Here is a 13605-nt window from a genome sequence, read left to right as displayed (position 1 = left end):
GGCTTGAGCATTCTGATGTTTCAATGTTGTAGAACATAGTTAGGACCTCAAAAATATCTCATGCTCTATGGTAAAGAAGAGCATGTTTCTGAGGATTTTTGGTATATCTTTGTGAGAGACAACATCTTCCATGTTTGTATAAAGATAAGTCATCTGAGAAGAGAGTTTTAGATCCCCTGGATCTTGAGTAGCAAGTATTCATGAACCTCCCAACTTGGATGATGAGATCTGAACTCAGCTCATTCCTAAGAAGATTACATACTGTGTGATTTGCTCACTCACATAGTACATTTTATCCAATATACTATATCTTTCAAAGATTAACTATATAATTTAATGAATGAATGAATGAATGAATGAATGAATGAAATTAACCATAGGAATGTGACACATCAATATTAAGACCATGCCTATGTTGAATTTATATAATAAATTGAATACAATCTGAAGGAAATTCCCAAAAATATCAATCAGAAAAGGTGTTTGCCAAACAAAATGTAAACACTCAGAATTCTCAATAGTATTATGAAGACTTAGAACACACATTGCTACAATGTAGTATCTATGATTATTGACGAACGTACTTCAATCATGAATATGTATGATATTTGCAAGAACATAAAAAGATAAAGAGAAAAAGACAAGGACAAAAGCATAGAAATACACTCAAGTTCCAAACAGAAGACTTAGAAAAAATCAGGCAGGGAAAATATAATCTTGGATTTTTTTTTTATTATATGTTAAGTACACTGTAGCTGTCTTCAGACGCACCAGAAGAGGGCATCAGATCTCATTACAGGTGGTTGTGAGCCACCATGTGGTTACTGGGATTTGAACTCATGACCTTCCAAAGAGCAGTCGGTGCTCTTCCCCACTGAGCCATCTCACCAGCCCGAAAATATAATCTTGATCAATGCTGCCTAACTATGTATGCTTATATAAGTATAGAAATTAAGTAAAACACACACATTTAACAACTTGATAAACTTAACATAATTCCTAAATTGTTAGGTTACTCACCCTACAGCTTCTGATCTTTCTTCCAAAGAGGGGTTCCACACTCTAATGCTCTGTCTAGAAATGGAGGTCACCAGAGATATCTGATATGACTCTGCAACCTATCAGGTTCCTTTGTGCACTCCTGCAAACCCACCCCCCACTGATGCTCATACACAAAACAACATTGAAGAATAATTAAATGCATGCTTCCTAAAACTTGCCAGAGCTTCCTCCTTACCAGTGGATCAACACAGAGAGACTCATAGGCCAAGGTCCACAGTGTAAGCCACCAGAGTACTAACAGAACCACAGTCTGGGTGATAATCCATTCCTGTTCCAACACCTCTGACAGCTAGCCAGCCTGCTTTTGCTAGAAAAATAGTAGCATCCATATTCACCATGGCATGACTTGTGGTCTGCCCCACAGCAGCAGCAGAGCAAAAAACTGCAAATTACCAATAAGCTACCAAACCAATGGCACCCATGGTTACTAGGCATGCCCAGAGTTCCACACAAACTAGAGCCACTCAGCTAGACTTAGTAATGAATGATGCAGCAAGTTGACTCACATAGCACAGGCCTTCCAAGCTCTGACCTCCACCATTGAGGCAAACAGAACCTTCATCTGGGAAGTGTGTATTTTAGAAGTGTCTTAGTTAGGGTTTCCATTGCTGTGAGAAGACAGTATGACCAAAGCAATTCTTTTTTTTTTTTTTTTTTTTTAAGATTTGTTTATTTTTATGAGTAAACTGTAGCTGTCTTCAGACACACCAGAAGAGGGGATCAGATCTCATTACAAATGGTTGTGAGCCACCATGTAGTTGCTGGGAATTGAACTCAGGACTTCTGGAAGAGCAGTCAGTGCTCTTAACCACTGAGCCATCTCCCCAGCCCCAACCAAGGCAATTCTTATAAAGGACACCATTTAATTGAGGCTTGCTTAGAGTTTCAGAGGTTTCTCCATTATCATCATAACAGAAAGCATGGTAGGTCCAGGCAGATATGTTGCTTGAAAAGGAAGTGAGATATGCACATTAATCAGAGGGGAGTCAGAAAAAATGTCTCCCCTTCTGCAGAAAGCCAGAAAGAGTGCTTCTTCTGTAGTGGGTGGAGCTTGAGCATAGAACCTTAAAGTCCACTGACACACTTCCTCCAAAAAGGCAACACTTATTCCAACAAGGATACAACTCCTAATACTGTCACTCCCCATGGGCCTAGCATTCAACCACATGAGTATACGGAGTCCAAACCTACTCAAACCACTAGAAGTAAAATTCTGTTAGTCTCCAGGAACACAGGTTGTTCCTCTTGCCAGGCGTGGGGTCGTTGGTCTCATATTTTATTTCCAATACATGCCCAAAGATGCCATCCATCGCCTTATAGCTGGGAAGTCCAGTAGCCAAAATTTGATAAAATTCAAACAGCAACAATAATTAAAGCAAAAAGACACCACAAATTTGAAAGCAAGGAATGGGGTCAATTGGAGAGAGGTAAGAGGAGATGGTAATGACATAATGATAATCTCAAAAGTTATTTTAAAAAGTTTAAACAGGCCTTAGGACCCAGAGACCTGAGACATGTATTAGAACACACCAAAGTTTACTCACACTTTTTCTCTCCTGCTGCACATTTTCAGCCAGGCAAAATAACGGTCCTGTTGGACATGGACACACTAGTTTGTCCACAACCTCTGTTTTGCTTGAACTACAGAAATTATATTTCACAATATGTTCAGTTCTTTATTCTGATTTCGGATTGCTCCAGTCTGAGAACCCTAGGGAATGGCACTCAGGACATTGGTCTGTCAGCTATATTTGGTCACCTGAGAAATCCAAACTGCTGTCAAAGTACAAAAGCTTTCAACTTTCTTCCTAAGCTCCCTTCCTGTGCTGAACTACTTTTGCTTCAATGTTGGTCAGTCATCTCAATTTCTTCATGTGTTCCTCGTCAGTTTTAATTACACAATAAATTTCAGGTTGGTTGGACGACTCTCACTCACTGGTCTCTTTTCCTTCTTATTTCCTTCTCGCTCAGTCAAGGCTCAGCTTAGAAAAACACTTAGCTATATTGGCTTTGAAAAAGAGTAGGCCTGTATCTGGTGGAGGGAGAACCATTAATAAGACACTGAGTGACTCTGCCCCTCTACACAAGGATAGCGGCTGAGATCTGTAACTGATAACAAGCTGCTACCACCAGTAAATGTCCTGTCTCAGACCTCTGAGGTGCCATACTAGGGTCAAACAGTATTTCACATATCTTCATAGGAGAGTTCCCTAATAGGAAATTCAATATACTTTGGGTCATGTGAAATTCGCTAAGTTATATATCTTCCAGTCTGGTATGCCTTCATTTATGTCATGATTTAATACAGCTTCAGAAATTATTCAATCACTCACTGTGCCCTCACTGTGTCCTTCTCTATAATGATGACCCAGAAAGCAGAACTTCACTCTGTGACCTAGCTATTACCTACCTCATTTATTCCATCTATACACAATAAACTATCCATCCATTTGTGCTCTGAAATCAGAAGCCAAGTTCGACATGCAAATCTTTTCCTGTTATTGCAATAGACCGTCCACTACATGACTCAAAGAAGTTATTTCAAACTGTGGTGGTACAGCCCTGTAATTTTAGAACTTTTAAGTTCTAGTCAGAAGAACAGCAAGGACATTACCTCATAGAGCAACAAACTAGGACTAAGGTGACTGAATTCACCACAGTGCTGGTATATTCCCGAGTCCATGGGAAAAATCTGATTTTCAGGAATAGACAGGCACAGACACTTAGGCTATACCTATCTGGAATCCATTTTGCCTGTGACAGCTGAATCCAAGTCTTACAACTTCTTTGACATCATGAATTTAACATGACTTTTTAGTTTACAAAAGTAGATATATTAGTAATACCATTGAACTGAAATCCATATTGTAGAAAAAGCAGTATATGGGTATCTGTAAAACAACAGTAGATTCATGTCTTTATGACCCAGCAAAACTCCAGATTTTTGTGAAAAGTCATGAACATATATACCTGTTTAATACATGAATATATATATGTATATATATGTGTGTGTGTACATATATATATATATGTCAAGAACAAATTGAACAGAGGTGATGTTTATATATGTAACTATGCTGAAGCTGCTGGCTTCTAAAAAATACTAAATACTTTGTTCCTTATTCTGAGATTAAAACCCACTGGCTCAGGCAATGAACATCAGCTCCTTAACAGTGAGGGATTAAGTAATGGATGAATTGCTAGGGCTCCTTTCTCTCTTGCCCGAAGCCTTGTCTCTCACTTGCTAGGTGGGACGGAGGTTTTGAACAATAAACTTTTATTGAACCAGGAGAGTCATGCTCAAGAAGGAAAAAGCTTCTAGACAAGCAAATATTCATACATACAAACTCATTATCACATACATATTCATTGATCTCAACAATCCGTCTAATCAAGTTGCATATTTACACAGTCACCCCTGTACTCACATACAAATACATATGGAACAAAAGCCCATGCACCAATGCAAAAAGAACTCATTCATTCTGGATAGAAAATAAGCTTCAATCTTTATTGCATAATTAAAGAAAAAGCTTGCACACTTTTATTGCTAAATGAATTAAACCTAAGTCTATAAGAAAACAGTTTCTTCCTCTTTAGTAAAACTAAACTCACCTTGTTTTAAGAAAAATCTGTTTTACCTCATGGTACTGAGAAGCCTAACTGCTCTCTCCGCTGTCTCTCAAGGCTCCGCTTTGTCTCTCCTCTTCTCTCTTTTATGCTCTATTATTCTCTGCTATGCCTTAGTTTCTAATTCTCTGTCTGCATTCTGTGTTTTGCTATCTCTTTTTGCCATTCCTACTTTTTTGTACCTGTTTTTAGGAACATGTATCACATGATTTTTCCAAGCATTCTATTTTTTTTTTTATTTTTACATAAGTTCACTAAAAGTTCAGACATAAATTCAAATCATAACATGAATAAGAGTTTACAACAGAGATGTTCCCATGTGTTTTCCTTAAAACTACTTACCTAACTATACATTTTCTGTCACTAACTCCATAGGTTCTTTGAATGTTAAAAGCCATAACTGTTAAACAAAGCAAAGCAAAACAGAAACCATAACTCTTTTGTCCAAGTTAATGATGGAGTTGGTATAGATAAACCCAGGAATTATTTTTTTTTCTGTCTTTGCACCTACAATAAATCATTCATTTCTTCTTATGACCTTTGGTTAATGGTTTTATAGCTCTATGAAATTTATTTAAGTTGGAAATGCTGCTTTATATCTCAGAAACAACTCATGACACAGTGAAGCCTGTCAGAGTGCTAATAACAGTTTTTATATTAGACAAAAATTTAATAGCAGTCCTATCATAAAGGGCTTTGTATTACCAATACAATTTTAGGAATTATTACGGAATCACCATTAGGTATTAAGAAATCGTCTGTTTGCTTATATAGCATCACTACAGGTTAGTACATCTTCATTGATCTGTGGAAAATCTTCCCAATTGGGTGAGCAAATGCTAAGGGATTATTATTTAGTTTAATTATGACAAGAAAAGCATATCAATAGCAGGAATCATATCCTGAAAATGTTGTCCCTTTGGCCTTGCCTGCAAGAGCTCATCCATCATGCTTTACAGTCCACGGTGAAACAATTTCAGGAAGAGATGCTAGACAACTTGCCAATTTAAGCTGCTCAATCTCAAAATAAGACTTGTAAATATGAAGATCGGATACATTTTTAAATATTATAAGGTGTTTCATTACAAAACATGACAGTTTTCTTCTATGACTCAGTTTGCCAAAAACAGCTAAAGCTTTACAATGTTTGTAAAAATGTTAGATATATATTTTATCTATCTATCTATCTATCTATCTATCTATCTATCTATCTATCTATCTATCTATCTATCTATCTATGTATCTATCTATCTATCTCTATCTATCTATCTACCTACCTATTAGTGCAGAGTCTTCATTTTTAAAAATTGATTCTAATGAAATTTTTTTCCACAGGCACAATTTTAAATCTTTGTATATATTTGATTATATGAAAAAAAACCATCAGGCTGGAAAGATGGCTCAGTGATTAAGAGCACTGGCTGCAGTTCCAAAGGTCCTGAGTTCAAACCCCAGCAACCACTTGGTGGCTCACAACCATCTGTAGTAAAATCTGGCGCCCTCTTCTGGAGTGTGTGAACACAGCTATAGTGTGCTTACATATAATAAATAAATTAATTTAAATAACAGAAAAAGATATTTTCTTTATTTACATATCATATGATTTCTCCTTTCCCAGTTTTCCCTCCAAAAAACAACAAACAAAAACAACAAGAACAAACCCCTGTTGCCTCCCCCTTCCCCTATGCTTGCCACCCCACCCTCTCTGACTTATTGGCCCTGGCATTCCCCTGCACTGGGGCACAGAACCTTCACAGGGCTAAGGGCCTCTCTTCCCATTGATGATCAACTTTGCAATCCTCTACTATATACATGCTGCCAGAACCATCAGACCCACTATGTATAGTCCTTGGTTGGTGGTTGAGTCCCTGGGAGCTCTGAGGGTACTAGTTAGTTCATATTGTTGTTCGTCCTAAGGGACTGCAAACCCCTCCGCTCCTTTGGTTCTTTCTAACTCCTTCATTGGAAACCCTGTACTCAGTTCAATGGATGGCTGTGAGCCTCTACATCTGTGTTAGTCAGGTACTGTCAGAACCTCTCAGGAGATAGCTATATTAGGGTGGTTTGTCCTTCCTTCAGTCTCTGCTCCATAGTTAGTCTATGCAACTCGTTCCATGGGTATTTTGTTAAAAACATATTTTAAGTAAATAGAATTGCATCACATTCTTGTTTCCCTTTTGTACCCCAACTCCTCCCAGAGACCCCCTTCAATACCTACAATATCTTTTAATAGTAATAATAAAAAAAGCATGGCAAAATGAAAAATAAATAAATAAATAAATAACGAGTATGCTTGTAATTTTTAAGATCACAATTTAAGATAACTTAAAATGAGGTATCCATGATTAAATATTTTAGGTAACTTAAGGAATGGTGAATAATGAGTTAATATGGATAAAAATCATAGCATGAATTAACTACACCATTTGGGAATTTACAGAATGTGTTTAATGGTTAATAGTCATCGAAACTCAAAGTCTGTGCAACTTTTTAAAATAATAAAGATGTGCACAAAAAAAAAAAAAACTTCACGTGTTGAACTTAAAGGGTGTACTCATTTATTTATCCACGTTACATCCTGATCACTGCCCCACTTCTCCTTCCAGTAACCCTTCCCACTTTGATGTGCCCCCATGGGTACCAACCTACTCTGGCACATCAATTTGCAGCAGGACTAGATATATCCTGTCCTTTTATGGCCAGGCCAGGCAGTACAACTAGCAGAAAGGAATCTAAGGCCAGGCAAGAGTGTCAGTCACACTTCCTGCTGCAGTCATTAGAGGAACCACATGAAGAACAAACTGCACATGTACAATATTTGTGCAAGGGCCAAGATCCAGTTGATGCATGCTCTTTACATGGTGGTTTAGTTTCTGTGAGGCCCCAAGAGCCCAGGTTAGTTGACTCTGTAGATCATCTTGTGGTGTCCTTGACCATTCTGGCTCTTTAATCCTTCCCCCAACTTCCCACAAGACTCCCTGAACTCTAACATTTCACTGTGTGCCTCTGTATCTACTTCCACCTATGTAGGGCATTGGTTTTAATGCTTTGATTTAAACAGGAATCTCTGTGTCCAAATGGTAAAAGGTCTTTGTCACCAATTGGCTTTTGATCCATCAATGAAGATCAATGAAGATGCCAACAACCAATGGCTGAGCATAAGGTGGGACACGTAGAGTTACATGGGCAGGACACAGAGAGGACAGAGAGATTTGCCATGACCCAGGAGGACAGAGATGGGGTTGACTTGGAGCTGTAGAGGGGATCATTTACAATGTAGGTGGAAAGTAAAAATTAAGCATCAATGGGCATCCCCAAAGCATCGTAGGCAGCAAGATCAATTGGCTTCATAAAAAGTAACCAGACAACTAAGCTGAGGACAGATTTAGATGTGTTGAGCCAGGAGTAAAGGTAACCTGGCAACTAAGCTGAGGACAGATTTAGAGGTGTTTAGGCAGTAGTACTAGATGGGGGGGGCATGCTCCCATGGGAATCTTAGGTATGCCCAGCCACTGTGCCAAATGACAAGATAAAAATAAACAATTGTGTGTGTGTGTCTTTCACTTCATAAATCCTTAGTCATCAGGGAAATGGAAATAAAAATGATATGGATATTCCTCCTTACACCCATCAGAATAGCTAAGATAAAAAACTCAAGTGACAGCACATGCTGGCAAGGATGCAAAGATAACTTCTCCATTGCTGGTAGAAGTGAAAACTTGTACAACCTCTCTGGATATTAATTTGGCAGTTTCTCAGAAAACTGGGAATAATTCTATTCATGACACAGCATTCAACTGCTGGGCATATACCCAACCTGTGTTCTACCGTACCACATGACACCTGCTTTATTCTGTTCATAGAAGCTTTATTTGTGAGACCAGAAACTGGAAACCATCCAGATGTCCTTCAACAGATGAGTGGGTAAAGAAAATGTTTCATTTATACAATGGAATACTATGCAGCTATTAAAGACAAGGACAAAAAAAGGCTTTACAACATTGATTGCATTCATGGGGTTTCTCTCCTGTCTGTGTTATGTGTTCTGTTATGATGTATGAGACCAGATCGACTTGAAAAGGCTTTGCCACATTGATGACAGTCATAGGGTTTCTCTCCAGTATGTGCTCTTCTATGAATTTGAAGATGACTGTTTTGTGCAAAGGCTTTATCACACTGGCTACATTCAAAAGGTTTCTCTCCAGTATGTATTCTTTTATGTGATAGGAGCTGACATTTTTGTGCAAAGGCTTTACTACATTGGTTACATTTGAAAGGTTTCTCTCCAGTATGTGTTCTCCTATGTTTTTGAAGGCCACTGTTTGTTGCAAAGGCTTTACCACATTGGTTACAGTCAAAAGGTTTCTCTCCAGTATGTGTTCTTCTATGTATTTGAAGGCTACTGTTTGTTGCAAAGGTTTTATCACACTGGTTACATTCAAAAGGTTTCTCTCCAGTATGTGCTCTTTTATGTACTTGAAGGCCACTGTTTGTTGCAAAGGTTTTATCACACTGGTTACATTCAAAAGGTTTCTCTCCAGTATGCATTCCTTTATGTCTTAGGAGCTGACAGTTTTGTGCAAAGGCTTTACCACATTGGTTACATTCGAAAGGTTTCTCTCCAGTATGTGTTCTTCTATGTTTTTGAAGATCACTATTTGTGGCAAAGGCTTTACTACATTGGTTACAGTCGAAAGGTTTCTCTCCAGTATGTGTTCTTCTATGTATTTGAAGACGTCTGTTTGTTGCAAAGGCTTTACCACATTGGTTACATTTGAAAGGTTTCTCTCCAGTATGTGTTCTTCTATGTAGTTGAAGGCCACTGTTTGTCGTAAAGGCTTTACCACATTGGTTACATTGAAAGGGTTTCTCTCCAGTATGTGTTCTTCTATGTATTTGAAGATCACTGTTTTGTGCAAAGGCTTTAGCACACTGGTTACATTCAAAAGGTTTCTCTCCAGTATGTATTCCTTTATGTCTTAGGAGATGATTGTTTTGTGCAAAGGCTTTACCACATTCGTTACATTTGAAAGGTTTCTCTCCAGTATGTGTTCTTCTATGTATTTGAAGGCAACTGTTTGTTGCAAACGCTTTACCACATTGGTTACATTCAAAAGGATTCTCTCCAGTATGTGTTCTTCTATGTATCTGAAGATAACTATTTGTTGTGAAGGCTTTACCACACTGGTTACATTCAAAGGGTTTCTCTCCAGTATGTGTTCTTCTATGTAGTTGAAGGCAAATGTTTGTTGCAAAGGCTTTACCACATTGGTTACATTCAAAAGGTTTCTCTCCAGTATGTGTTCTTCTATGTATTTGAAGATAACTATTAGTAGTAAAGGCTTTACCACATTGGTTACATTTGAAAGGTTTCTCTCCAGTATGTGTTCTTCTATGTATTTGAAGATGACTGCTTCTTGCAAAGGCTTTACCACATTGGTTACATTTGAAAGGTTTCTCTCCGGTATGTGTTCTTCTATGTACTTGAAGATGACTATGAACTATAAAGGCTTTATTACACTGATGACACTCATAGGGTTTCTCTCCTGTATGCTTTCTTTTGTGATATAACAAACCTTTCTGACATGCAAAGTGTTTACCACATTGGCTACACTCATAAGGTTTCTGTCCAGTACATATTCTTTTATGTCTTAGGAGAGGATTGGTTTGTGTAAAGACTTTACCACAATGATTACATTCAAGAGGTTTCTCTCCTGTATGAACCCTTTTATGGCTTTGAAGAGAACTGGGAGATACAAATTTTCTACCACATTGGTTACACTCATACGTGTTCTCTCTAGCAACTGTTGTTTTATGTATTTGGAGACTACTATGATATGCAAAGTCTTCAAAATGTGGGACAACTTCATAGGGTTTCTCTCCAGTATAAATTCTTTCAAGTCTTTGGGTATGACTCTGAAATGCAAAGGCTTTCCCACACTGAATAAACTGAGAGGGTTGATCTCCAGTATGACTTCTTTCATGCCTGCAAAGACAATTGGCATATGTGACTGCTTTCTCACATTCAAAACACAGATGAATCTTTTCATCTCTGTGAATAAGTTTTACAATTTAGTGTAATTGTAAAGAAGAACCTGATCTTAATCTATTATCACTTTGTTTACATCCATGTCGTTCCTCCCCTTCATTGTCAGTTCTTTTGCATTTTTGAAGATTCATTGGATGGGAAGAACATTGATGACATTGTTCACATTTATAGCATCCTTTTTCTAAATGAGTTTGTTCACATATTTGAAGAGAACAGGAAGAACTCAGAGCTTTACCACACTGATTTCATTAATAAATTTTGGTATCATGTCACACTATCAAGGCAAACAGAAGAATCTGCACATACCTAGTATTCACAGCAATTTTCCATTGAGTGGCTTTTGTAAATATCCCCAATAATGTTGGAAAACTAATTAGTTGTAAACTTTTATCACATTTAAAAGCCTACTCAAGTGGGGGAGTACTACATATCTTCTAATTGTGCTAGAAGAGGGAGAGGTTGCTGCTTATTTCAATACTCCTATGTTCACATGGCTTGTTTCCAGTATAACCAATGGTATCCCTATTTAAAAAATAAATGGTATAGGGATTAAGGTTTCTCCACAACAGCTTTCCTGACTGTCATGAACTATCCATCTCATAAAATTTGGCAACATTATTACAACTATATGATTGACACCAGCTTTAATATATGCTTATTAGAAGCTTTTAGACACATACTTATCACCTGTTCAATGTCTATATCTTTTGCAATATGTAAGAGGTTGGAGATTAATCACACTGGTAGTTCTATAGGATAACTATATTGGCCTGTGATTTAAATGGTGAGATCTCTTAAGGCATTATTTCCTTGTCTTTGCACTGAGAAAAATGCCTTGCAAACACAAATTAGATACCTGACATTGTTGTACATGATTTTGTGAGAATGTAATAATCATCCATAAATTAAAGTCCCCACCTTTTTTAACCATGTTGCTTTTCTTTAAAACTCTCAGAACATATTCACATATCTTACAAAACCTATTCTTATCAGGATGCACATAAATATTACCTTTCATATCTTCTAGAACTTTGAAGATGTTCTTCAATATTATCATCTTCCCAAATGTAGCCTAAAATATATACCAAAGAATGTATGTTATATTACTGGAAGTTACACAAAATTTAAGACACTAACTTCAGGGAACTTTAGAACCATGATTGATTATTGCCCTCATTCATCATCCTTTACAATTGAAATTACAAAAAGAAATAACAATAATGAAGAAACAGCTGACCGTACGTTTTAAAAAGTGAAAGGAAATTCACTACTTTACCTATAGCTATAAGATTCCTATATGTCTCCAGCATCACATCTTCGTAGAGACTCTTCTGAGAAGGATCCATCAAAGCCCACTCTTCCTGAGTGAAGTTCACATGCACATCATCATAGGTCACTATACCCTAAAATGTCCCATACATGTGTACGTAAGAAAATTTATTACTGAAGACATTGTAAATATATACTTCATTGAGATTATAGTCATATGATTCTAGTTATTCCTCCACTTGCTCCCTCACACAAATGCTCTAATGTAATCAAGGCATTTTAGAAGGAAATTAAATAATGAATGAGCTTCACCTCTGTCATTTCTGCACCCTTGAGTAGGATGAAGCCTTCCACATGAAATGTCAATTAGGAGACATAAAAACACCCAAGGAAACAGTTCAACAGTGCTGAGTACATATCAGATAAATTGTATGAATATTAGCTAAAAAAAAAAAATGTACTACATAAGGAGTACAAAGTTAATTATACATGAAGGAGAGAAAATAACCAGAGCCAGGAACATCTGGCAGAGAACAAAGTGAACATGACCCTGAGCCTTGTGGAGAGAGGAAGGAAGGGAGAAGCAAGAGCCAAAGAGATCAAGATGATTAGTGGTAGGTTAAGAACACCAGGTAACCAAAATGGTTGCATTGCATAAGGAATGGCAGCTGTGTGATGGGCCACCCTACCCATGGGCTAGAGGGTGAGGTATGCCAGCCACACCCAGAGGGAAGGGCCGAGGTCTGCTGAGAGAATCTGACTGCCAGGTTTGGTTGATTTGCTAAATTAGCTCCTCAACCATTTGTCCCAAGTTTACAGACTTAATAGGAGGGAGAAACAAGAATGAAATGATTTAATTATACTCTCAAAACTTATTTTTAAAAGTTGAGACTCATTTTAAAAGTGAGACACACATTATGGTTCTTCACGGATGTAATAGATGTACTAGAGCACACCAAGTGTTACATCTTTCCTCATTCTGCATTAGGATGGAGAAAGAAGAGTGAAATGATTGAATTATACTCTCAAAGCATATTTTTAAAAGTTGAGACTTATTTTTAAAAGTGAGACACACATTATGGTCCAATATTCTTCACGGACTTAATAGATGTACTAGAGCACACCAAGTAGTCATCCTGTCAAAGGCTACAGATTCAATCTATAATCCAAAATCTACAGATTCAATGAAATCTCCATTAAAATCACAACACAATTCTTCAAAAACATGGCAAGAACAATTCTCAAATTCATCAGGAAAGGCAAAAAACCCAGAATAGTGAAAACAATTCTTAACAATGAAAGAACAGCCCAGCAGTGGTGGTGCACGCCTTTGATCCCAGCACTTGGGAGGCAGAGGCAGGCGGATTTCTGAGTTTGAGGCGAGCCTGGTCTACAGAGTGAGCTCCGGGACAGGCAGGGTATAGGCAGGCGGATTTCTGAGTTTGAGGCGAGCCTGGTCTACAGAGTGAGCTCCGGGACAGGCAGGGTATAGGCAGGTGGATTTCTGAGTTTGAGGCGAGCCTGGTCTACAGAGTGAGCTCCGGGACAGGCAGGGTATATAGAGAAACCCTGTCTCGAAAAACCAAAACAACAAC

The 13605-nt window shown here is 37.8% G+C and overlaps 1 protein-coding gene and 1 pseudogene across 4 annotated transcripts in view; both read right to left on the bottom strand.

Annotated features, from left to right (window-relative positions):
- Nucleotides 1–13605, bottom strand: part of LOC116091121 — an 84229-nt pseudogene that overhangs the window by 55221 nt on the left and 15403 nt on the right.
- Nucleotides 8394–13605, bottom strand: part of LOC116091117 (zinc finger protein 431-like) — a 51636-nt gene continuing 46424 nt past the window's right edge. For all 4 annotated transcript variants that reach the window (XM_031372185.1, XM_031372183.1, XM_031372184.1 and 1 more), the window contains 3 exons: nt 12018–12144; nt 11753–11813; nt 8394–10678 (listed from right to left, as the gene is read on the bottom strand). In XM_031372185.1, coding sequence (XP_031228045.1) covers nt 8704–10678; nt 11753–11813; nt 12018–12087 — 2106 coding nt within the window. In that variant the 5' untranslated portion in view covers nt 12088–12144 and the 3' untranslated portion in view covers nt 8394–8703. The remainder of the gene's footprint in view (nt 10679–11752; nt 11814–12017; nt 12145–13605) is intronic.

The sequence above is a fragment of the Mastomys coucha genome, unplaced genomic scaffold (genome assembly GCF_008632895.1).
Source record: "Mastomys coucha isolate ucsf_1 unplaced genomic scaffold, UCSF_Mcou_1 pScaffold15, whole genome shotgun sequence".
In the NCBI taxonomy this organism is placed as follows: Eukaryota; Metazoa; Chordata; class Mammalia; order Rodentia; family Muridae; genus Mastomys; species Mastomys coucha.
The sequence above is the reverse complement of the archived record's forward strand: the minus strand, read 5'-3'. Positions and strand labels throughout refer to the sequence as shown.